The sequence below is a fragment of the Lissotriton vulgaris genome, chromosome 6 (genome assembly GCF_964263255.1).
Source record: "Lissotriton vulgaris chromosome 6, aLisVul1.2, whole genome shotgun sequence".
Classification (NCBI taxonomy): domain Eukaryota; kingdom Metazoa; phylum Chordata; class Amphibia; order Caudata; family Salamandridae; genus Lissotriton; species Lissotriton vulgaris.
This window is the reverse complement of record NC_141694.1, coordinates 1,844,852,006-1,844,876,945: the sequence shown is the minus strand read 5'-3', so window position 1 is coordinate 1,844,876,945 and position 24,940 is coordinate 1,844,852,006. Positions and strand designations below refer to the sequence as shown.

Sequence of the window (24,940 nt, the reverse complement as noted above, 5' to 3'; positions counted from 1 at the left end):
GAGACCCTACGGGTAGGTAGCGCGCTATATAAATGTCTTTGATTGATTGAATCTCATTATATAACAACTCTGATATAGCCTCTCTGATTATGCCAGGGTGCAGACCACAGTAGTGTTTGAATATTTTCAATGCCCTTATGCCACTTTATCGCAGATATACATACTGGGGCTGACGGTAGTGGTAAGCAATAGTTCAAGGGTTAGAATGCCCTTTTGTGTCTGAGCAAACCTACTTATTTGCATGTTTTAATGGGTTTCAACAACTCCTCTCTAATCTTTCCCATACTGGTAAATGTTGGAAAGGTACTCCAGACAATGGCAGACGTAAACCTTCTTCCAGAGTTGGGGAAAAAAGTGGTTGGAGGGAAAGTGAACTTGCAAACACTCAGATTTTCGCATGAGCAAATTTACACATGCACATTTGCTCATGCAAAAATCCAGATCACAAATATTTTCTATGAGTACGTTTTCTTGTCCTACTTCTGTAAATTCTTGGGAATTCAAGAAAGCTGTATAGCTGCACTTAAGGCAAGAACATAAGCGAGAGTTAAAGAGCAATCTGATGAAAAAATACACTACCTAGAACTGATCAGTCTCGAACTGACAATGAACTAAATATCATACCTGTTTACACACTCTACTTATGATAGATATATATCCACCTACGACCTTATTTATCATCTACCTCCTATCATCTACCTCATAGTTGCTTACACATCTTCTCGTGATTGAAGTATATCCAACACTGTCTATATTTATTACCTACCTCTTATCATCTACCTCATATTTGTTGTCTGTAGAACTGTTTGATATATATGTCTTTCGTCCACGCCTCTTATGTAATTCGTTCCGATGCCCGTATAACTGAGTGATATATATTGTCTGTCGCATACGCCTATATGTTAAGCGCTCTGATACCCACGGGTCTTGTTCGCGCTATACAAAACTTTCTAATAAATAAATAATAAATAAATAAATAAATAAACATTTGTGAACTTTTGAGACTTTCTTTAATAATTGGAGCTCTAATTTTGTCTGGCATGGACCATGACCTTTTGCGTTTAATAAAATTCTGTCTCTCTGTATCGGCTGGCTTCATTGTGAGGGACAACATTCTGCTCTTTCACAAGGAGCAGAGGGACACACAAAGAAGTTTTGTTCAGTGCCAGTAACTACTGTGACAGTGTGCGCTTTTTGAGACCCAAAATCGTTTTTGCTTTTGCCAATGCTGGTTATAATGGTGAGGGCCCAGCAGCTCCCACACCAATAAGGTTTTACAAAAACAATTCACACATTCACAAAACTAAAATGCAGACCATCAATTTCAGACCTACTGGCGGTGCCAATGCTTGTTTATTTTGGTTTCCCATAAACTTATTCAAACTGGTTACACTGATTATACATTATCAATATTTTCTGGGAAAAACAAGCATACGGCAACACATGCTACTAAATGATGCTGCAAAGAAATGGTACCTGAAATTTTACAATATTATAGGGAATTATTTTCCTGCTTTCATATTTTTTATGAATATTTTATTTTGAAAGCAAAGAATCATCAATCTTGCTTTCAAGCTTCTGAAAGTATTTGCATCAAATCAGAGAGGATTCTGGGAGCATTATACATAGCCTCATTACTAAACTTTGAAAACGTGTGTGCACATTTTTATACTGGAACCACTGTCAGTAGTGCAGTCATAGCTTACAACATTTACTTAAAGCGCTCACCCTAATAATAAAGGCTTTCAATTAAGGAACCTTAAATACAAGTTTGAACAGCATTAACATATGGCCAAAAATATTACCTTAACTGCAGACAGCGCAGTTAAGGCTTCCCTGATCCATAATGTATAACTGCAAACTGGCAGCCAAAGGGTTCCTGCTGCAGGGGGTTGGGCATACTTGTCCCAAGGACAAAATACACATGAAAACCTGTTGCCCTTGACCCCAGACAATATGTCCTGGGCGTCAGGCTATAGGAATTCCTCATCCCTGGGTACATAAACCGCAAGAATGAGGACAGTTAATCCAGAACAGAATGTGATAAACAAAACCACCACCTCCCTATGTATCTAAATTAGCACAAAAGTCAGAGGGAGTTATTCATTCATTATACTTTATTTCGACTTTTCTAGTTATAAAAGTGCAAAGATTAAATCAGCAGTTTCAGTTGGTACATCAATTTCATGGATTGCAGTTATAGCTTAGCAAATTACAATAAATTGCATGTAGACCCATAACATTCATAATGTTTAAACAATTAAGTTTGAAAATCCCAGTTGTGTATTTTCAATAAAAAGATAAATTAATATAAAAACGTTAAGAGAATTAATAAACATATTGGGATTAAAAAAAGACTCCAGAGTATAAGAATCATAATATTAAACATCAGTTTCTAAAAGGCGTCCTCGTTTCATCCACATTGTTTTTGCAATTTCGAAATTTCTCCAGGCAAACAGTGGATCCATTTCAGATTTTACAATTCTAAGTGTAACCGAGTAGTCCCTTATGCCTAGGTTCCTGCACAACTGTATGATCCATTTTTTCCTAGCCGGTTTAAAGGCCTGGCAAAAAAAGATCACATGGGCTTCAGTTTCTTCATTCACATGACAGCCGGGGCAAAGGTGACAGGACCCCTCTGTCCACTTATTTGTTGTTGCAAATAATGGGATGGTACCGTATCTGAATTGCAAGAACAGCCTCCTTATCGACGGAGGATGTCCTGCATCCAGAGCCCGTTCAAAAGAGTAAGATGATTTATAACTCAAAAAAACCCAGGTCAGACTTGTGGTGGATAAACTTGGTTTAAAAGCAGCAAGTTATAATCTTTCAGCTGTTTAGATAGGGTTTTTTGGGGGGTTAATTACACATGCTTCCTCAGGTATTGCCCATAGGTCCTCTCTGCCAATTGCCTTAAAAGAATCTCTTACAAAGGACAACCATGGTATTTTTCCAGCTGCTCCTGGTAGCTATAAAAGCGACCTAAGCTCCTTCCTGTAGTGGGTTAACTCCTCTGTGCTCCAGAGCCGGCGCCAGTATAACAGTGGTCAGCTCGAGATGAGATCCGCCACAGGGAGGATACCCAGGTCCATCCTGAGTGGAACCATTGGGGTATTGGTTGGCAATAACATGATACTTCTGAGGAATTTATTTTCAGTTATCGTTAGTGAGTTGATTTTGCTATGCCCCCAAAGTTCCGCCCCGTACAAGGCCGCAGAGCGAGCTTGTACTTTGTAAATCTCCAGCTGGGGACTAATTGTCTTCAGTGAACAACCATTTTGGACTTTCCTTAAACCACCTATTGTCTGAGTTAACCTCAGAATTGCCTTCTCAATTTGGGGGACCCAGGTCATTTTGTCATTCAGGGTCAATCCCAGGTATTCAAACACGTTAACTCGTCCCAGTGGAATATCATCCATGACTGGATGAGGATAGGTGGAATGCTTGGCGCTGTAGACCATATATTTTGTTTTGGTGGCATTAACCTGCAATTTCCTCTTTTTGCAAAAATCTGTGAATTCTCTGAATACTCTCTGCATCCCCATAGGTGACTTCGAGAGGAGCAGGGTATCATTTGCAAACATTAATGCAGGACATTTACAGGGACCTATTTTTGGGGAATCAAGATCTTTTGCATGATATAGGTCTTCCACTAAGCCATTAAGGAAAAGTGAAAAGAGGGTTGGTGCCAGTACACAACCCTGACAAACCCCCTTGTCAACCGAAAAGGGGGCTGTCAGTTGTGCATCTTTTCAATACCGCACTCTAGCATAAGTGCCCTCATGAAGTCGCTGCAGTTGTTAACAGAGGTATGGTGGAACCCCCATAGAACCCAGGATATTCCACAGGTGGTCTCGATCAACCATATCAAAAGATGGCTTTAGGTCAACAAACGTGACATATAAGCTCCCCTGTTCAAGTAGAACATGCTTCCAGTGGATCAGCTGTAACCTATACAATTGTTCCATTGTAGACATCTTGGCCCTAAAGCCTGCTTGCAATGGGGTTAGTATGGCCTGATCTTCCATCCATTCCTGGAGTCTCCCCAGCAATAGTCTCCCATATAATTTTTGGGGCACATCAATAAGGCTAATAGGCCTGTAATTCGATGGTTCCAGTTGGGATCCCTTCGCCATTACCTATGCTAACTGGATCGATCAGGCCTGTACTATATTGGCCCCACCTAAAAGTTGGCGCCCTTCTCGTACAGTTCCATCAGCCCCCTGGTTTACAGAGGAACTCAGGGAACTAAAGCTCGAGTGCAAAAAATCAGTACGAGCCTGGCGCAAAAATTACAGCGAAGCAGAGAAAAAGAAATATAGAGCCAGTCAGGGAATCTACAAAGAGAGGATAAGACAACTTAAGCAATCCTACCTTACAGACCGTATCCTTTGGGCTAAAAGCTCTTCTAAGGAACTCTTTCATACGGCTGTAAGCCTGGCTACACCTAAATCAGCAAGTGAACAACCAGGAACGCCACCAAGCCAGGAACTCTGAGAGAGCCTAGCTCAGTTCTTTTCGAGCAAGGCGGAAAAGATTTTTGTATCGTTGGAAGCCCAGGTGTCACAGAGCCTGCAGGTGTCCAGGTCTAGGAGCCGGACGGCGACCACATAGAGCATTAAACTGCTTGGCTTTGCCCCAGTTGAGGGAGAAGAGGTCAAGAGCCATCTGCTGAGTTTAAAATCTGGTTCACCCCACGACCCCTGCCCAGTAAGGGTTGCAAAGCTGACAGTAGCCCCCATTGCCGATGCCCTAGCTGTATTATTTAACCAGCTATTTGAGAAGGGGGATTTTCCATTGAGCTGGAAGTGGGCCTCTATTAAGCCCCTATTAAAAAAGCCTAACTTAGATATTTCGGACCCCAACAACTATCGGCCGATCGCAAGATTACATTTACCGGTCAAGATCCTAGAAAGAAATATGAACATCCAGCTTAGCGCACACCTAGGAACTACTCAAGGGCTAGACACTTCACAGCACGGGTTTAGACCCGGCCATAGCACGGAGTCCGCCCTGATTAAGTCAACGGAAGAGATCAGGAAAGTGATGGACTCTGGGGGCCGGGCGGCCCTGGTTATGCTGGACTTATCTACGGCCTTTGATACGGTCCACCATACCATCTTGGTGGACCGGATGGAAGAACGTGGGGTACAGGGGAAGGCCCTAGACATTTTGAGATCTTTTCTGACCAACAGGGTCCAGGTAGTCACGCTCGGAGACTTTGAGTCTAAATCCTTTCAACCACCTTGTGGGGTTCCTCAGGGCTCCTCACTATGTCTCGTCCTTGGCCCCGGTCATCAGCTCCCATGGGTTTGAACTAACATCTTACGCAGACGACACACAGATTGTGGTGTCGTTGCTACCAAGGAGAGAGGATGACGTGGCCAGTAAGTTCCAGGAATGCATGACGGCGGTGAGCACATGGATGGTCGGGAATTGCTTAAAACTTAATTCGGCCAAAACCGAAGTGATACTGTTTGGTTCTACGGTCAACTTTTGGGGACCGAGGTGGTGGCAGAAGAGATGGGGACCCTCCCCACCCCGGTCAATAAGGTTAAGAATTTGGGGGTCGTTATAGATGATAGACTCTCTTATAGACCCCAGGTAAACGCCTTAGCCTCATCTATCCACTGGACGCTGAAAATCCTTCGGAAGGTTCTCCGGTTTCTTCCAGCGGACTGCAAAAAAAAACAGTGGTGACGGCCCTGGTGCTTTCACGTTTAGACTACTGCAACAGTTTACTCCTTGAAGCCCAGCAAGGAGTACTAAATAAGTTACAGATATTACAGAATGCAGCAGCTCGTCTTCTTACAGCTTGCCCAAGTTTGCTTCCATCTCGCATGAACCTGTGAAGCTGCATTGGCTACCAGTACGGAAGCGGATCCTATTTAAGAGCATGTGCATTGTTTTCAAGGCAGTCCATGGCATAGGTCCATCATTCCTAGGTCAATAATTTCATTGGTACAAACCAGGTAGAGCTCTGAGGTCAGCTACTCAAGGACTGATTAATACCCCACGCACCAGGAAAGTGTGCTGGGGAGGCAGGAGTTTTATCCGAGGGGCTGCAGTGGCCTGGAATGCCCTTCCGGTGGCACTCCGATTGTCCCCCGAGTTGATGATCTTTCGCAGAGATCTAAAAACATGGCATATATAACCCACTGTCAGAAATAGAAATGACGACAACCGATGTAACGGCCATCCGTCCTCAAAGCTCTCCGTTTTAAGAGTTCGCGGAGACTGTGGCGGTTTGATCGACACCAAGGAAGGACGAATGTAGACGGGTGGGTCGTTCGGTCGGTCTGTACGGGGGGTTATTTATGCCCCCAGTGCGCTTTGAGGACGGAGGGCCATTACATCGGTTGTCGTCATTTCTATTTCTGTCAGTGGGTTATATTTGCCATTTGAACAAAAAGGACTACGGGCTCACTCAAACTTAGTATTGTGATTACCTGAGGTCTAACTCGAAACATACTGCTTTCCCAAGTGTATTCCCGAATATAGAGGTACATGTGCCAAGACTATGGGCCACTAGGACCTCCTCTGATACTGCAGGAATAAGGTTGTCAGTCTTTTTAACAACATAATATCCTATTCTCCACTGTAGAGGACTCCGGCGGGGAGGAACCCTTTGGAAAAAGTGAGTGTAATGCGTGACTAACTTGGGTATAGCAAAAATGTTCAGTGTCAGCTAGCTGGAGTTGGCGTTGGAGAGCAGCAAATGTTTTCACACCTCCCTTTTCCCACATGTCCACAATCTGCGAGATACCAATCAGGTCCCATCTATCAAACCCCTTCGACTTCACATATTACCCAGTCGCTCAGAGTCCCACAAGGGGGTAACTAGCGTCAGTCTATTTCCCCACCCGAGGGATCTGTTCGTTGTATGCCACGCATGTACTGAATGCCCAGTGAAGCCCGTTAAGTGATAGTGGACAGGTTTCAAATAAAGTGATCTATTGTAATTTCCTCCCGGGAGGAGCCACCTGTCCATACGGTATACATAGTCTTCCGGGTCACCGTAGGTGCCATGATTGATAGCTGTCAGATGTGCAGCCCAATAATATTTCTTTATATCAGGGAGGATAATGCCTCCATCATACTAATTTAAGGGGAGTTTGCCGAAAGCAATACGCAGCGTTCCAGTCCACAATAAATCTCACTGGAGACTTTCAATTCTTTAAAGTATGTCATTGGGACTGGTTCCATTGATTTTTCCTGGGCATAAAGGAAACGGGGAAGGGACATCATTTTAAAAAGAGCGGCCTTGCCCAGGAGAGAGAGGGTAAGCGATTTCCAGCTGGCTATATCTCGCTTTAGAGAATCTGATCTAAAGAGAGAAAGATTCCTAAGTATTTGAATCCCGTAGTGCTGATCTGGATCGGGCAATCTCGGGGTAGGGCAAATGGCTCTCCCTGAAGGACATACAAGTGGGACTTGGTCCAATTGAATGTGAACCCGGAATATCTGCCGAATATTGCCAATATATCCAACACGACATTAGGGATTTCTTAGGAGAAATCAAATAGAGAAATAGGTCGTCCACGTAGAGCGAAAAGCAGTCCTCCCATTCAGGAGACCAACGCAGACCCCGTATTACCGGATCTCTTCGAATCCATGCCACCAGCGGTTCCAGTGCAAAGGCAAACAGGAGGGCGGGGGGGGGGGGGGCGGGGGGCATCCCTGACTAGTTCCCCGACTAAGAGTAGATGTGTCTGACTTTTTATTATTAACCACAACTTGCGCCAAGGGCATCGTATACAGGAGACGCACCCATTGGATAAACATGGACCAAACCCCATTTTCTGGAGCACAGCCATGAGATACGGTCATTCAATAGTATTGAATGCCATGGTTGCGTCTAGGGACACAAGAATGGCTGGTTCTAGTATTGTTGTACCTAAAACACCGTGGACACGGTCTAGGTTTAGTGCCGTGTTCCGCTGTGGAATAAAGCCGGATCGGTCCGGGTGCATTAGGCTTGATATAATTTTAACTAAGCGATTGGCTAGAACCTTAGCGAGAATCTTGGGTTCCGCGTTCGGCCGATTTCTCTCCCTATATGAGGCACAGTCCGTTTACGGACCTGCTTTTGAAAGTGAAGCCTGAGCTGCTTCTCTCCTCATTTATGCTCCTGCTTGGCCCTCACGTGCGTTGCTGCACTCATCTTGATGCCAAACAGAACCATATCTAAACATTACCCGCCAAATGCTTCTGTATCAAGCAGCATGGAGTGGCTGCAACATTATTCATTGCAGAGCCAGAGGTCACATCTGACCTTGAAATAACACAGTCAAACTGGGCTGTTCTATTAATCGCCCATTGAAGCTTTTTGCAGGTGAGTGGTTAGGTCAAGCTTAGAAGACAGTACATGCGCAGTCAGCTGTGAGACAGTGTGGCTTACCAAGAACACAGAGGAGCTTGGAGCTGCCCATTGCTTATCAATGATTGGCTTTTCCTTCTCATGCTCATTTGCCTGCTTCTTATTCATGCTCCAGCTTGTAAATATTTCAGTTGTCCCTCCCATGGAGCATTGCATCTTTTACAGTCTCTTTGACTAGCATCCATTTCAGATTACACGGTTTGTGATTCAAGCACTACTTTCTTTTGTGTCAAGCATTCTGTGAGAGAGCATGTATTTCATTCATCTGCCTTGTGTAACGACCCCTCTGAACTCAACATTGCTCGGTCGATCGTTGCTCTGTCAATGCTTCTTCTTGTCCTTTCCCTCTTGCGGTCGCCCATGTACTTCTTCTCAAAGCATCCCACAACCCCGCTCTCGGTGTTGATTCCGTGTCCTTCCTGGCCTCCCTGTGTTAGGTGCTCATCCCCCTGTTGCTTTTGCGTCCCCTTCTCAAATTCTCCTTCGGTACTTCACGTTCTGCCCCATCATCCCACTTGTTGCTTCCAGTTCTCCCTGCCTTTCACAGTGTTGGTTCTTCTCAACCTGCCCACCTGCTTTTAAAAAAGAAAACACGTTTGCATTTTCTTTTTAGGTGCCCGTCCACCTGGATTGGTAAATAAAAAGAAAATAAAAACACAACACCCATATCATTGTGTATGTGCCCGCTGGTCTACCAAATGACGTGAGCGACCAAGTTAAAGGCTTTTTCTTTTTACTTTAGCCACGCGGTACGTCATCCTGAATGCTCTGCAGTGTGGCTAAAAGCCATTGGCAAAGTCAATAGGTCACAAAGGCAAGACCTATTGGCTTTGATAGTGCTTGTCCCTTCCCCTTTCTGATAGTCAGTCCTGTGGGTTTATCTGGGCTGGTGTCAGCGACGCCCTGACATGTCCTCCCACAACACTCTGGCTGCCATCCAAAATCATCTTACTTCTTAAGCATGGAGGGTTACGTAACACCCTCTGCTTAAGCAGAAAGGTGTTTTTTATAGCAACTGCTTGAGTTTGGCTATTAATGAGTAATAGGGTGGAGCTCTGTGTACACTGAAGTAGTACCTCACAATCATGTACTCTTAGTAATACAATAAATTCAATACTATTTTAAACCCTTCCCCATCTCTCACAGTAAACTCAAATAACAATGCAGTTCTTCTTCCTCTTTCCATGACTGTGAACTGATTTAAGAGTACATGAACATTCACTTTCCTTTTCCAGTGTGAACCAGACCACTGTGAGCCTTCTGCATCCCTTCCCTTTTTCTTTACTATACTTAATTATCTTCTTTATTAATGAAAAACAATTACATAAAGCGTTATCATCCTCTCTTCCTGGGTGAACTGAATAATCACTGCACAAGCCTTTAACTCCTCAATAGTGTGAGTGTGGATAAGTAAATCTCACGAAGCTTCACCTCTGTCTGCTTGAGATCTGAAATATCACCCTCCAGGCCTTGCTTTTCTTACTGCCTGGGACAAGTAGAGGTCCTTGTGTTGAAATTCCATCTTTACCGTAATGATTTATATGGGACATTTTGAATGCAGCCCGTGGGGCTTTTGTTTGCTGTTAAAATTTCTTTCCCAGCTTCTGCATTCTATTCAGTTCTGCTGAACACACTGTAATATTACAACAAGCATTTGCAATGCAATCTGTCTCGCCTTTGGGACATTATATGTATTTAGCTGTGCAGCACATTAGCCTGGGTGCTGAAACATCTACTGTTCTTAAACATGTAGGAAAAATAAGCACCAAACTGCGTGACACGCTAGGTATGGGAACACATGGAGAGAAATATTGCCTTTCAGCGGGAAATGGTATAGTCCAAAGCTCTGTTTTTAATATAAAATCAGGGCCTTCGGTGGTCATATCACTGAATACAAGATTTAAAAAAAAATATTATTCTCTACAGGTGCTCATGTAAGACAATTTCTATGGACTGGAATATAGAGAATGCTAAAGTGATTATGGTATTTTACCGACCTCTGCTGGTCGTTTTCTATCAAGAAAGTTAAATAGAGGCAGTTGAACAGAAGAAAAGTCCCTAAGCGGAAGCAGACAAGTCCTAGGACTGATCTCCAGAGCCCACAAAGTACATACACATATAAGTATATATTAAAGTATAAACAAGTGGTCTTGAATGCTCAACCTACAAACAATATCTGCATACCTTACCCCACAATGATATCACCATCCTCTAGCCGAGAGAGGCAGCAACGTCCCTTCAGTACCCCATGACTGGCTTGGCATAGAAGGACAACTTCCGAAGTGTTTCTGAGTTCTGCGGGGCACCAGTCGCACAACTGAAAAGAAGAAAAACGTGATATCACATAGGAAAAACACTATGCTTTAGCATCTCTGTGTGATCAAGTCTTATCCAGGAGCAGAGAGATTCCTATTGCACAGTTTCATGGGTTTGAACAGAGATTTCCAATGCAGCCAGTTTGGAAAAACGCTTCCTTCTTTTGTTTATCCAACACAAAAAGTTACTTAATTGCACCATCAAAAAGCCATAATGTTAGAAAGGAGGTCTATGGCCTCATCAAAAGTTTCAATTGTTAGGGACTCCCGCCATGTATAAAGGACTTAGGAGTTGTAGCGTATATTGAACAGTATTCATCTTGGGTAATAACTTGGGTCAGAAAGAGGCTTGGGACAGAGTTTAAAATGAATGAGCTTTATCTAGCATTGTGGACTAATAATGTAGCACAAATGCCTTAGACCCCTTGGATTCTGCCAGAGGGACATGAATATCAATCTCCTATCCCTCTCCCCCACCTCCATGTGCTACTTACTATATTACATACAGAAAGGAAACATTTGTGTGATATACCCGGCATAGATCAACCACTAGTTTCTAAGTCCATCAGAGCTGTATTTATAATAAGTACCTTAGGGAAATCAGGCCAAAGGCTTCAGAATAATGCTGCATACCCTGCATATGCTACACACTGGCCTCTTTCCACCTACCACACCTTGCTAACATGGTCAAAACCCTTGATCTGCTCTCACTATAAAAGATCCTCTTGTTTTGATTATGTTCAGAAGACAGCTGTGCGTTGAAAGCAAGAAACGCCATCACATACAAGGAAATTATTTAATATGTTGGTTTTCACAACCCTTGGATCAGCTAATGTGCATCTCAAACATGTGTCACCCAGCCTCAACCTGCAATTGAATACTTAAAAGGTTTCCCTAATCAGACCCGCTTCCCCATATGCTTGTACATTATCAGATCAAGGACTCAACTATTCGATTTGGATGCTGTTTAATACCTATCAACATCTGGAGCTCCTAACTAGTTTACAGATGCTCAGGGAAAACCTGACTAATCCTAGGCGACTTTGCCCCTCCCCCCTCTTCTATACTGGAGTGGGAGAGCTTCCAGTGTACAAAAGATTGTCATGGCCATCTTCATAGGCAAAAATATGCAGAGCTCAGAGCATGAGTGTCATTTTTGGTAAATACATTTGATCCAATAGTGGAAAACACCAGCCAATAATAATCAGCTTTCTCGATAGTCATCAACATCCACTATACATTCTGCTCAAATACAGAACGTCTGATTCACAAAAAGCATTTTGTAGCACATAAAGCAGTACTATTCTAGTACCGTTTACTTAATACAAGTTGCTATTAACAAAACTACGGTTGTAAACCTGTACTATTCTAGTACCGTTTACTTAATACAAGTTACTATTAACAAAACTACGGTTGTAAACCTCCATCTCTATCATTTCCACTGAGAGATCTTCACACAGCTTTACTTTTTTTAAAACGAAATGAAATATCATTTAGTATTGTTTATTAAATAACAATTTAACTTAGTGTTTTGAAAATAAATTGTGAAAAAAATATTCTAACTTAATATATTTAAATAATTTAAATATGCAATTTAAAATTAATAGCATGGTACGTACCTTCGTGTTGTACATTTTAAACATAAAATTTAACTTACATAATATTTACCACCAAAATATTGTTCGTATTTTTTCCAAGTTTAATCAAATTTTTACATTAACCCTGCCCTTTAGCATAGAGGGATCTCTATCCCGGTGGCAGAGAAAGGCTATAGGCAGAAACTTTACACTCACAAATTAAGCTCCACCCCTCAATTCAGGATGGGAGAGACATGCAAGTCTACACTTTGTAGTAAATATACTACTTTGGATAGTCGCCATTTAAAAGTGTAAATTTACCACAGATTGCAAGAGTAAATTTACATGTTGACGTGTATTTGTACCATTGTCTGAAGGGGATGCGTGGGGTGGCATCAGGTTCCTTTTTAACCGTATACGCACAGAGAGACTGTGCTCACTTCTCTCATTTTATATGAAGACAACTGTAGCCCAAAAATGTTCTGCGCTTTCAAAATTTGTGTGATCACCTTGGATTTGACACAGCAGCACATCATTATGCAGGAGAACTGGCTAGCCACCTAAATCTTCCACAAATAAAACCTACCCCTAACATGACAAGAAAGGGGCTCTATAGCTGGGGCAAATATAAGGAGGCATCCCTGTCTGGACCCCTTACATTCTGCCCACTGTCTAGATATCACATAGTTCATCACAATTCTTGCCCTTGGACTCCCGTATAGTGACGGGATTCGCCTCGTGCATTACCTACAGTAAATCTTTTCAAAGCTTCAGGTGTATAACAAATACAAACATTATCTATGCTATTGAATGCTCAGTGCTAGACTATGCTGGTCACTGCATAAATGTACTTGCTGTAACGGACATGCCCTGCAACATTAAGGGTCTACAGAAACCCTTTATCCGCCTGAACTAACAAGTCTTTAGCCTTCACCTCCTGGTATGCCAGTATGTTTTGAAGAAGCTTTAAGTCAGCAAATCATAAAGAGAGGCTTGCTGGACCCACAAGCGAAATGGATTATTTCATGGCGTGGGCAGTAAGACAATAGTTGCCTTTCTGGGACGATGCGGTTATATGCAGTTTCTCTTTCACTAATGCTTTATCATAAATCACTTACTAGCCCCTAGAACCATCATGTCTCTCCATTTGCTGTAAACGTCTACTGGGAATCTATTTCCACCTGGCGTTTCACTGCTGCTCATATTTTCAATGGCCCTCAATATCTAAGGTAGCTCAGTGTGGGCTTCTGCATCGTCAACTGAAATGCGCTGGAACACCACCAATCTGCTTACTGCAGAGATCAGAGTCGCAGGTCTCAAATGCTTGGTTGATACTCTGTGGATCAATTTCCCTAGATGTATGATGTTAAACCACTCGTTGCCGCTCATCTAGCGGCTTCCTGACATATACATTGCACAACACATGCCATGAAATGGACATTGTAGTATTCAAAACAATCAGGCATGATATCCACCACCCCCTTCCTAAAAGATACATCTGACACTAGACTTTTTCAAGTCCTTTTCTTTCTTCTCATGGTTATTACCTCCCCTGGTAATCACCTGCCCCACATCAGAGGAAGTAAACATCATATTTTAAGAAGCACCATGTCGGCATCAGAAAACATCAACACTATATTGTATCATTATCAGAAGGGAACTCACCCTTGTCCAGTAAGCTGTACTCCTGACTAAATTAAATGATTCTCTATTGAAAGTTCCACATTCTATTCAACTGGGTGAGTTATGAATCATCAAGTGGATCAAGTAACCACTTTCCTAATGGTGATGGGTTGTCCGAGCATGTAAATCTGCAGGCCTCTGGTATCACTAACCAGCAGTCCACTGCTACCTCTCTTGCCTTTGATGCACATTAGTTTGCTAGCCTATATAAAAGAGTAACATAGAGTAACATTGATACTCCCCCACATTAAGTTAGGAATACAAAAAAAAAAAAAAAAACAAGCAAAACACGAGTGCATCAATATTTGATGCATGTGAAGAGTACGGGTCTAACACATACCCTAGCAACATCCCAACACATTGTCAGGAAAGAATTTAACAAACTGCATTTAAAAGGCCGACTTAAACCACAATTAAAGTAGGAGTGCACTATCTGATCACCCGAGTTCCTGGCCAACTTAACATGTTCCTCTTTGTTTGTTGCGTCTCTTTTGACACTTGGTCGTTTGCATCCCCCATGCGCCAGATACAAAGGTACTCTGCTTTTTACAACTTTGTGACCCTCAGATAGCAGATGAATATTAGGTGTTAAACCTCAGTCACATACTACCACAAGATCTCACCAACCGGTTATGATTTTCATACTGGTGCCTTTACACAGAAGATTGTGCACAAGAGCACAAGGGGTTCCTTAACATGCATCCCACCTGCAGCCATTGAGCAACACAAATACTCTCAAATTACCCAGCAGCAATCTGAGCTCGACTAACACAAACTGAATGTATCTCATCTAACACACAGCCTCGAGCAACATGTCAAAACTTACAGGCATTTCTGCAAAAAATGCCTTCATTAACAATAAAGTGCAAATGCTTGGTCAAATGACTCAATTAGCTTGAAAGAGGTTCACAAATTAGTAAACTAGTGGGAAGCTCAAGTGGGGGGGGGGTCTAATGACTCCCAAGAAAGGATGCAAGATCGATATCCTTTCTTACCCAAAGAATAAACTGACTGCATCCACAAATAGGTAAAGAATAAATGTGTTATATTATATCCTTGCGGCTCCCTACAATTTCGCAGCTATCACCTCCAAACACAGCACCTGTCATCATGGAACAGATTCAACAAATCAGAAAGCAACAAAAGGAACTAGAACTATAACAAGCATTTACAATGCAATGGTTTTGCCTTTGTTAAAGTTAGAGCTATTGGCATTGCTCTTGACAATTTTTTTTATGTTTTTTTAACATAAATAAATGGCATTGTCATTTACAATGCCACTAGCTTTATCTCTCGCAAATGACACACACAAACACACACAGAGCCCCCCCACACACACACCCACACACAGCCCCCCTACACACAGCGCCCCCCACACACACAGCCACACAGAGCCCCCCACACACACAGAGCCCCCCCCACACACACCCACACAAAGCCTTCCACAGACACCCACACAGCACAAGCAGGCAACAGTGGCACACGGAGGCACAAGCAGGCAACAGGGGCACACGGAGGCAGAAGCAGGCAACAGGGGCACACAGAAGCACAAGCAGGCAACAGGGGCACACGGAGGCACAAGCAGGCAACAGGGGCACACGGAGGCACAAGCAGGCAACAGGGGCACACGGAGGCACAAGCAGGCAACAGGGGCACACGGAGGCACAAGCAGGTAACAGGGGCACACGGAGGCACAAGCAGGCAACAGGGGCACACGGAGGCACAAGCAGGCAACAGGGGCACAAGCAGGCGACAGGGGCACACGGAGGCACAAGCAGGCGACAGGGGCACGAAAACTGAGGCACAAGCAGGCGACAGGGGCACGAAAACTGAGGCACAAGCAGGCAACAGGGGCACACGGAGGCACAAGCAGGCAACAGGGGCACACGGAGGCACAAGCAGGCAACAGGGGCACACGGAGGCACAAGCAGGCAACAGGGGCACACGGAGGCACAAGCAGGCAACAGGGTCACGAAAACAAGCACAAGCAGGCAAAAGAGTCACAAGCAGGAATTGTAATTTAGACCGGGCTGAAGTGGAGAACGGTCCGTAGGGAAGTAGTGCGGCTGGTGCAGTGGTACCAGGCCGAAAGGTGAGAGGGGCTGTCTGCACCCCAGTTTGGACAGTTTCCACTACCTAACAGGGATTGGTGGGAGGGGGGCGTACTTCTTGCTTTAGGACTGTTACTTCGGGGACGCAGTGCACGCTCTTGTCTGCTGCCACCGGGGCACAACAACAGGCAGGGAGAGGACAGGCTGGGAGAGGGCAGGGGTGGGACAGGCTAGGAGAGAGCAGGTTGGGAGAGGGCAGGTTGGGAGAGGACAAGCTGAGAGAGGACAGGCTGGGAAAGGTCATGGAGGGGACAGGCTGGGAGGGGACAGGCTGGGAGAGGGCAGGCTGGGAAAGGGCAGGGAGGTGGCAGGCTGGGAGTGGGCATGCTGGGAGTGGGCAGGCTGGGAGATTTGGATAAGAATAAAAGATTTGGTCAAGTTGGGGAGTTTTGCTTTGAAGCTAGTTTTTCTGGTTATAAATAGCTCTATTTCTCCAGTGGATTAATATGTCCTTCTCTGGTACTTTAGCATGAAATGAAAAATGCTTAGTGTTCAACTATTTATTGACCCAATTTGGAACATACAGCTCAATAAATGGAAATATCACATGTTAAAACGTATTGTTGAGATCAGTTCCCTTCTGCAGTAGATATTTACCTGTATGTCTGATGTGATTTTAAAGATGTTTCAAAGCCTGGGCAGGATGAGTGGGTTTCTTTTAGCTGGGACTTTTGTTACAGGAAGCTTGTCAGTATGCTGTATTCTCTGCATGCTTCAAGTAGGAGTGCTGGAGGTTCATGTTCTGAGGGTAAAGGAACTCAACAGCCAGCAAAGGGATTGTGTCATTCAAAACATCAAGGTGTGTAAAAGCCTACGTTAATTAAATCAATGTCCTCAGAACTGGACTATCGAGACAACAGCTGGTCTTACTTGGCTGACAGGTAGGACAGCTTGGTTGGGTGAAGAGGGGCAGTGGAGTAGCCGGCTGTATATTGCAGGTGTCCGGCGTGCATGGGTGCATTCCTACACTGAGCGGTCTGTCCCGCTGGTATTAGGTCGTGTGATCTGCCTGCGACACTCCGATGTGTTCAGCAGGCGCATGCCCCCGCTGAGCTGTCTGCGATGCATCGTTTGGGCAGGCTGTGCTAAAAAGCTTGTTCTTTCGTGGAGTGGGCGTGGGGACAGAGGCGCGGTATGAGGTGATGCTTGTGGGAGAAAGTTCCTGACACTTGCAGAAGAGCGCTTCCAGCTGTGATGACAGAGCCGTGAGGAGGGAGGGAGACCCAGCAATCCTTTCCAGATGTGTGCAGTAGGCAGCGCCAAGCCTTGGAGTAGGCCGCGTACTGCGGCTCCCAGGCTCGCCTGCAGCGACAGCCTGGGCCCGGGGCCAGGCTCGCAGCTGCCTCGCCCCTCCCTACGGACCTTCTAGCGCTGTCTGTGCCGCCTCGGTCTTCTAGCGCTGTCCGTGCCGCCTCGGTCCTTCTAGCGGTGTCCGTGGAGCCTCGGTCCTTCTAGCGGTGTCCGTGGAGCCTCGGTCCTTCTAATGGTGTCCGTGGAGCCTAGGACCTTCTAGCACATTCCTCGCCGCCGTGGCTGCGTGCATTAGCCGGTGCAGTGCATTGCTCCGGTGTCCTGCATGTCTGCAGGCAGGTTTGCAGCCCCGTGCTTGCAGCCTCTCCGGGGCTCCGGTTTTTGCTGCTGTTTTTAAGCCCAAAGGCCGCGTTTTTCCGCTGCAGCGCACTGCCGTGTCTGGCACTCTGGGTTTTCAGCAGTCCTGGCACAATGCCGTAAAATGCAATTTTCTCCTGTGGTACTTCTGATGCATAAGAATAATTTGTTGTGCCTTCTGCTGTTATGTGATGCCTTCTGGGTCTGGTGTGCAGGGCTCGCAGCCCACGAAGTTAATTAACCCTCTTGTGGGTTCTCCGTGCAGCGCTCATTGTAGCAAATAAGTTTCGGTGACAACCTGGCTAACAACCCTGTTTGAATATGGCACGAGGTAAACGGAGGGGGGGGGGCGGAAAGGCACAGAGAGCGGGAGGGGGGTCGGGAACGGCCACACACTGACAAAGCAATAAACAAAAAAACAAAGCACTCACCTGGACATCTTCCAGCAGATCTCTTGCTTCCTGCTCTCCACTCCTCCTCCCGATGACGTGGCGGAGGCTCGGCCGGCTGGGCCAATCCCAGCGCGGCCCTGGCTGGAGGCGGACGGCTGCTTCATTCGGCTGGCCGGCCTGAGGAGAGGGAGGGAAACGGGCTGCCACGGAGCGGGAGGGAGGGGCTATCGAGCGACTTTTGTACAATCGTCCCGAGCAGGAAGGCAGGTGCCGGCAATGCCGGACCAGATTCAGGGGCGTTCCCGGCTTTTGGCTGACGTAGCATGACGTCGCCAAAAGCCAAAAATTCTCGGGAACGCCCCCGAATCTGGTCCGGCATTGACGGACAGGCCCGTCTTCCAATGGCTAGCCTCCATTTATGGAGCTAGCCAATGAAAGACGGAGGCCGTTCCTGTCTCCCGTATACATCTCAATAGGTTTTCGCCAGGCAAAACCTAAAAAGGAAGGTTTTGCAATGTAAAACGTTAGCTTAAAGGATGGCAAGTGGCTCTGGATGACCATCTGCACAGGCCACATCAACAACCTGCTACTTCATGATTCAGATGCTCCGTCCATCACCACCCCCTTTTGTACCGCTTTTGGCCGCCATAAGTGTGGCAGGGTATGCTTAGACGCGAGTCCCTTGCTCACTTTGCCACTGGATTCAAGCAAGCCAGGCTGAAGACGGCTGGAATGACAGAAACCTCTCCTCTGAAGCTTGTTTCCGGTCCAGGGAAGACATGGCTTAGCAGTTCGGGCTGGACTGTTCCCATGAGGCACAGGGTCAGACTGATTTGCATATAGCCATGTCTGAACTGGGGTGGCAGAGTGGGCTAAAGAACGGTGATGGATTAAACCCAGATCTTTTGACTGGGTGTGAGTGTTTGATTGATTCAGATGCTCCGTCCATCACCACCCCCTTTTTGTACCACTTCCTGACCACCGGCAGAGAGAACAATACCTGCTCCTATTACAGACAGCTCGGGAATGTTCAAAGCGGAGATTCCGGCAGTCCAGGACCGTTTGACCTTACTCCCCACTCATACCAGTCTGAGGGCTCCTAATATGGGGCCGCACCCGAGAGATCTGGGTGGCAGCCGGCATTTGCACGTTTGACGACATTTTAGCCAACAGGCCACTCATGTCCCTCCAGGAGCACCACGACCTCTCTGGCGGGGCCGTCCTGACTTATGGGGTGCTCAAAGCAACACTACGACATTGGAATATCGGGGAGCAGAACCAGCCCAAGACCCATGATTATATGTTTTAGAATCCTGCACAGGGCCTACCCGACCACCCAGCTCTTAAACATGATCAACTCCCTGGTTCCAGATGAATGTCCCTACTGCAAATCAGACTCAGAACATGTGTTACAAATGTTCTGGACATGCGGAGCGCTAGCGGTTTACTGGGACACTGTATTGTCAGATATATCCCAAGCAACAGGAAAGAAGAAAACTTGATATGGCACAGCACCGCCTTCTTGGCCTGTTCCCACACTCTAAAAACAACAAGGCATTGACATGCTTTATGGACCTTGTCCTTCCTGCTAAACATGTTGTGGCGATGAAATAGAAATGATCACAACCACTCATCCCTATGGCAATGGTTAGCGGAGGTATACAGATGGGCACAAGAGGCCCACCAGGTATGTAGAGGTTTTTCTGTATCAATGATTTTAGAAATGTGCAAGAAAACTGGGTGAGGGGTTCTTAGATTAAATCTACCCCTGCAACTATTGGTCGACCTGGTGGCAGTCTCCTGTCTTTGTGGATTTCAGGAGAGCGTAAAAGAATGGTATAGTTGGATTCTTGTTCTTCAGGAGATCCTTTTTGCTCTGTTTTAACCATCCCATTGTTTCAGATTCCTCGATCAGGTTTCCAATTTCAACACAGAATCTAGGAGTTGGATCTATGCTTATTTTCTGATAATTCAATTGGTCTCCCAACAATTCTCTGCATGCCCTTCTGTATGCTTCCTTAGTTTGCAGGACGATGGACTCACCTTGGTCTGCTTTTTTTTATCACCAACTCATTATCTCCATTTAGTTCTCGCAAGGCGGCCTTATCTTCCTGTGACACATTATGAAAAATGATTTTGTGTTTTTTCCAGTTAGGTCCACCTCTTTTCAGACCGCTAGCTCAAAAGGCCAGTACTTCTACTAGGAAGCTCCAGTCCTTTGTTCAGCACTCAACTGCACAGCACTCAATTGCTTAGAAGGCACGTTAACTACTAGATTGTACTTGTGCTTGTTCCTGGAGTCTTGTCTGTTGCTCGGCTTCCCACTGCACTTTGGATGCCTCCTCTTTTCTTCCCTCACTCTCTGGGGTCCTTGTCCCCTTCCTAGAAAAAGGAAACCCATTTGGTTGCTGTAAAAATGGGGCACATATTGATCCTATGGATTACCCGATCCAGGGTGATGTAGGGAATGGAAAGGAGGGTGATATGGATGTTGAAAGAAGTGTAGGGGGAAGCTATTGTAGTTCTACCATTGTTTGTTCCCTGGTCTGCACCTTTGTCTAACCCTTCTTTTGCCTCCTGCTTGCTCTTCTTCCCCACTACAAGAATCTACTTCTCTGATGCTGTATCTGCGGACAGTGAATCGGACATTTCTTCCCTTGGGCTTCAGGGGCAACATAATCATTGGCGGAATAAGGGTACACCTTCTCATGTGCAAATCTTTAAATGTCTTTTAGTAATTTCTGAATCTTTGTGTTAGGAACTCTGAGTTCTGACATTTCCTGATAGATCTCATTTAACCTTTTCTCGAACATAGTTATTTGGATAGTAGTGTTTAGATGGTTCGCACTAGTCTGCATCTCAATAGCTAAGGCATCGGATAGACTTTTAGCTGTCTTTATAAATCAAGACTAACCAATCCCAAGCATAACACAACACTATCAAGGATCAGACTTGTCTGAAAGTTGAGTCCACAAGAAACACTTTAGTGGCATTAGATAACAGTATCCCCCATGAGGCGGCAAGTATTCAGGCATAATGACCCCATGTAAACCAGTCTTAATTTTTTGTCCGTTTCAATTCTGTAAGTCTATCCTAATTCTCATCTTGGGCAATCACCTGGGTGTCGTCGGCGTAGGAGATGATGTTGAGTGCATGCAATCTGATGGTGTCGGCTAAAGGAATCATGTATGTGTTGAAGAAGGTGGGCCTAAGGGATGATCCGTGGGTGAAGCTGCACAGGATCTTCATCGGTTTTGAGGTGAAGGAAGGGAGACTGATTCTCTGGGTTCTTTAGGCGAGGTAAGAAGTGATCCATTTGATGGAGTCTCCCTGAATACCAATGTGGTGGAGTCTGTTGCTTAAGATGTGATGGGCGTGGCTTGGACGGCAGTGGCAATGACCGCTTAACCGAGAGCTCCGCACTACAGGAGAGCGACTAATGTAAATGTACAGGAATTTATATAGCGCAAATCACCGAGCGGTTTCTAAGCGCTTGCTTAGGGAACCCGTCCTGGTATTCCCCTGTGAGATAACCCCAGCAGGGTATCCGCAAGGTGAAAGCCAGGCATCCCGCCGCGAGGGGCCGTTGTGGAGATTAAGCAAGCTATTGCCCAGAGTCGCAGAGTGTGAACCCGTGAATCGAGTAGGCACCGGAGCGAGAATTATCGAGTCCATGGACATTTTAGGACTCAAGACCCAGCCGAGCTGGGAATTGAACCCTGGTCCCGGGCTGACCTCTGCTTCCAGGTCTGCCTCCTCTAACCAGTGAGCCACACTTCTCCACTAATGCCTTTTTCTCAACGATTCCCCGCACCAACTCGAGCGGAAAGCAGTGTTTTTGGGTCCTAATGTCATGCGGTGACCTCCTGCTTCCTGACCTGGGACCCAGCTCGGCTATCTACGGTCCTTTCAGCTATTTTTGTCTGCCCGCGCTCCGGCGCGAAGAAGGCTCCAAAACGGCGGCGCCCTGTCTTGGACACACTGCCTGACCACGAGGGTTGGTTACAACGCCCACGGCCGACCTCTACTCCCCACAGGGCCCGGAGAGGGAAGAAAACACCAAGACACTCCACCGGACCCCTACCAAGGTCTGTTGACCCTGCGCAGAGGCCGCTGCAATGGAAAATCGGCCCGTTGTGCCTGACTTTAAAATGGCGGCACCACCGGATTTTCGATTTTCGATTCACCAGTGAATATTGTCCCTGACTAAGTGCCTCACGACACGGTGCAGCTGAATACCGCCACAAGCACCTACTTTCGACCCCACATGTAGAGGGATGTCCTGGGTGCCGCACGGAGGGGGTTAAAAGCAGCTTAGCGTTAGACTTACCCCATGGTGGTTTCATTAAATCCTGAAAGAGGTCCACAATAGCCCCCTGCTGCCTCCACACTGAGGGTGATGTTGCTCCAGATCCAGCATCTTTGGCCACCCATGGGATGAGGACCAGCCCTACACCTCGTGTCCTTCGCCGCACGTCTGAGTGCCCCTGACCCTCACTGGTTTGTCTCCAAAGGCAAGAAGTGCACTGACCAGTCTTCCTAGTGAGCTGTGTGTGGTTCCTGCCTCCACTTCGCTGTGCAGTGTCCTACTCACTACCTACCTGCGACCGCTGCGCCCATTAATACTGGCTTCCAGCTAAAATCTCCACGCCATCTCTGGGCACTGCTGAATCTCAAACTCCTCTGTTCAACTCGCTCCGACTCCAGGCGGAGACCTGCTAGTGAGCTGGTGTCTCGGCCACACAGTATAACTTTAGCCGAATCAAACCCAACCACGTCTGGTTAAACCACAAAGTGCGGAAACCGCGGCCAGAAGACTTGACTATAACTTCAGTTACATCTCTTGTTGTGACCATCATTCTAGTCTGCAGCGATGTCGCACAGAGATGGCCAGACCCTACGATCTCGGAATCACCCATTAAGAACAAACCAGACATGGCAGCGACGATGGAAATGATCCTTAAGAAACTAGTTGACCTCCATGATCTCACTAAATCCACCAAAGCAAACACCAAATCCATGCAGCTCGAACTTACAGCGATCAGGGCAGACATGAGCGCATTGAACGCAGGATTGGGGGTGGCCGAGCAACGCATTAGCGATGTGGAAGACCTGTCGCAACAGTCAACGAAGAAAATCCAACGCCTAGAGAACACAACTGAAGCTCTGAGACGTCACAACACTGAGTTGGAAGACCGAAATAGGAGGGGGAACATCAGAATTTTCGGCGTACCAGAGAACTCTGAAAAGGACGCAGTCTCATTTGTGGCCTTCTTGGAATCATGGATCCCCATGATCACTAAAATAGACTTTCCACACATCCTCGAACTGGACAGGGCGCACAGGATCCCCACCTTCGCTAGTAAGCACGCCAAAGGTCCTAGACTGCTGATATGCAAACCGCTCAGGTTCCAGCACGTCAAACTGATCCTCCAATATGCAAGGAAGAACCACTCCATCCTTTGGGAGGGCCAAAGAACCATCTTCACACAGGATTACTCAAAGGACACAGTGGAACTGCGCAAAGGTTTTCTAGACCTACGTGTCAAGCTCAGATCCAAAAACATCACCTTCTCTTTCGCAGGACCCGCGAAATTCAAAATCATGATAGACGGCCGCCCCAGATTCGTCACGGATCCCAAAGCTCTAGCACACCTCCTCGATGATCACACTGCTCAGGAAATGGATCAATCATCCGGTCTCTCCAACAAAAGAAAGACGGCGGCTCTATCCCCTCATGATGCAGCCCTTCTGACTCACTGACTCCTTGCTCTATCAGGGTTGAGGTTTGCTGTCTAAGAAATGAAGTTGCGCCTGGCGATATGGACCTAGATCCAGGACCCACCATCCCTTCATTAAAGAACTGCAACAACCTTTCTGTGGGATCTCCTGTTCCGTGAGTTTTTTCATCGAAGTTGGTAGGACCTTGCCAATGACTTTAAGATCCAAGTTAATTGGGTTCACCGGGGCTCGCACCCCACTTGCTCTACATAGGCTAATTAGGCTACTCTGGTCCCAAAACTATATACCCTTGTGCCATACATTACGCATATCGCAACTCAGGCGAATCCATACCTACCCAGCCCTATAGTTAAATACCAAAGCCATGTTGGCTCCTAGTTCTGAGTATTCTTACCATCTCAGTTTGTTTGGTTGCTAACCAAGAACATATGGGCTCACACAATGGGTTTCCAATCTTTGCCCATCATGCCGATCCCTATACGGGATCAGTTGGTTTAATATATTCTACTCTGACCTTTGAAGCGGGACTGTATTCTCCAAATTGCATCTAACTCTGGGAATGTTACTTTATTATTGTTAATGTTACTCCTGTTCTGCCTAGCGCGGTACTGTCGTCGTACTCCCTACGTACGTATTTGGGGGAGGGGTGGAAGGAGGAGGGGGGGGTGGGGGGAGTTACTGGGGGCTAAGATGTCCCAGATGTCTAGAGCTTCTACCTATTTTTTGTACAGTTTTTTGCTTATGTTTTTTCTTTGCAGGTACAACACTCACTTTTTATCGGAGCGTAAACCTTTTGATACATGTGGTAACCTCTACACTTTACTTATACCAGCATCTCATACACTGAATTATGCAGGCTATCACGCTCTACGCACAATAAGTCAAAGATACTTCCATTTCCCGACCCGCGTGGACAACCACGACACCACACCCACCATGCACTTTTGATGCCAGACCAACTCATAGCGAACACGGCACACACCGATGTCTAGCGTCAAATCGTTAGCAGACGACCTTAACATAATCTCCCTGAATGTCAAAGGTCTTAATCACCCGGTAAAAAGACGAAAACATTTTGAATACCTTGCCAAAACAAAAGGGGACGTTATCTTACTCCAGGAGACCAAGCTGT

The 24,940-nt window shown here is 46.0% G+C and overlaps 1 protein-coding gene across 1 annotated transcript in view; it reads right to left on the bottom strand.

Moving 5' to 3' along the window:
* Positions 1-24,940, bottom strand: part of ATRAID (all-trans retinoic acid induced differentiation factor) — an 84,369-nt gene that overhangs the window by 37,865 nt on the left and 21,564 nt on the right. Inside the window, exon 2 of the mRNA XM_086928143.1 lies at positions 10,570-10,697. Within this exon, the coding sequence (XP_086784269.1) occupies positions 10,570-10,697 (128 nt within the window). The remainder of the gene's footprint in view (positions 1-10,569; positions 10,698-24,940) is intronic.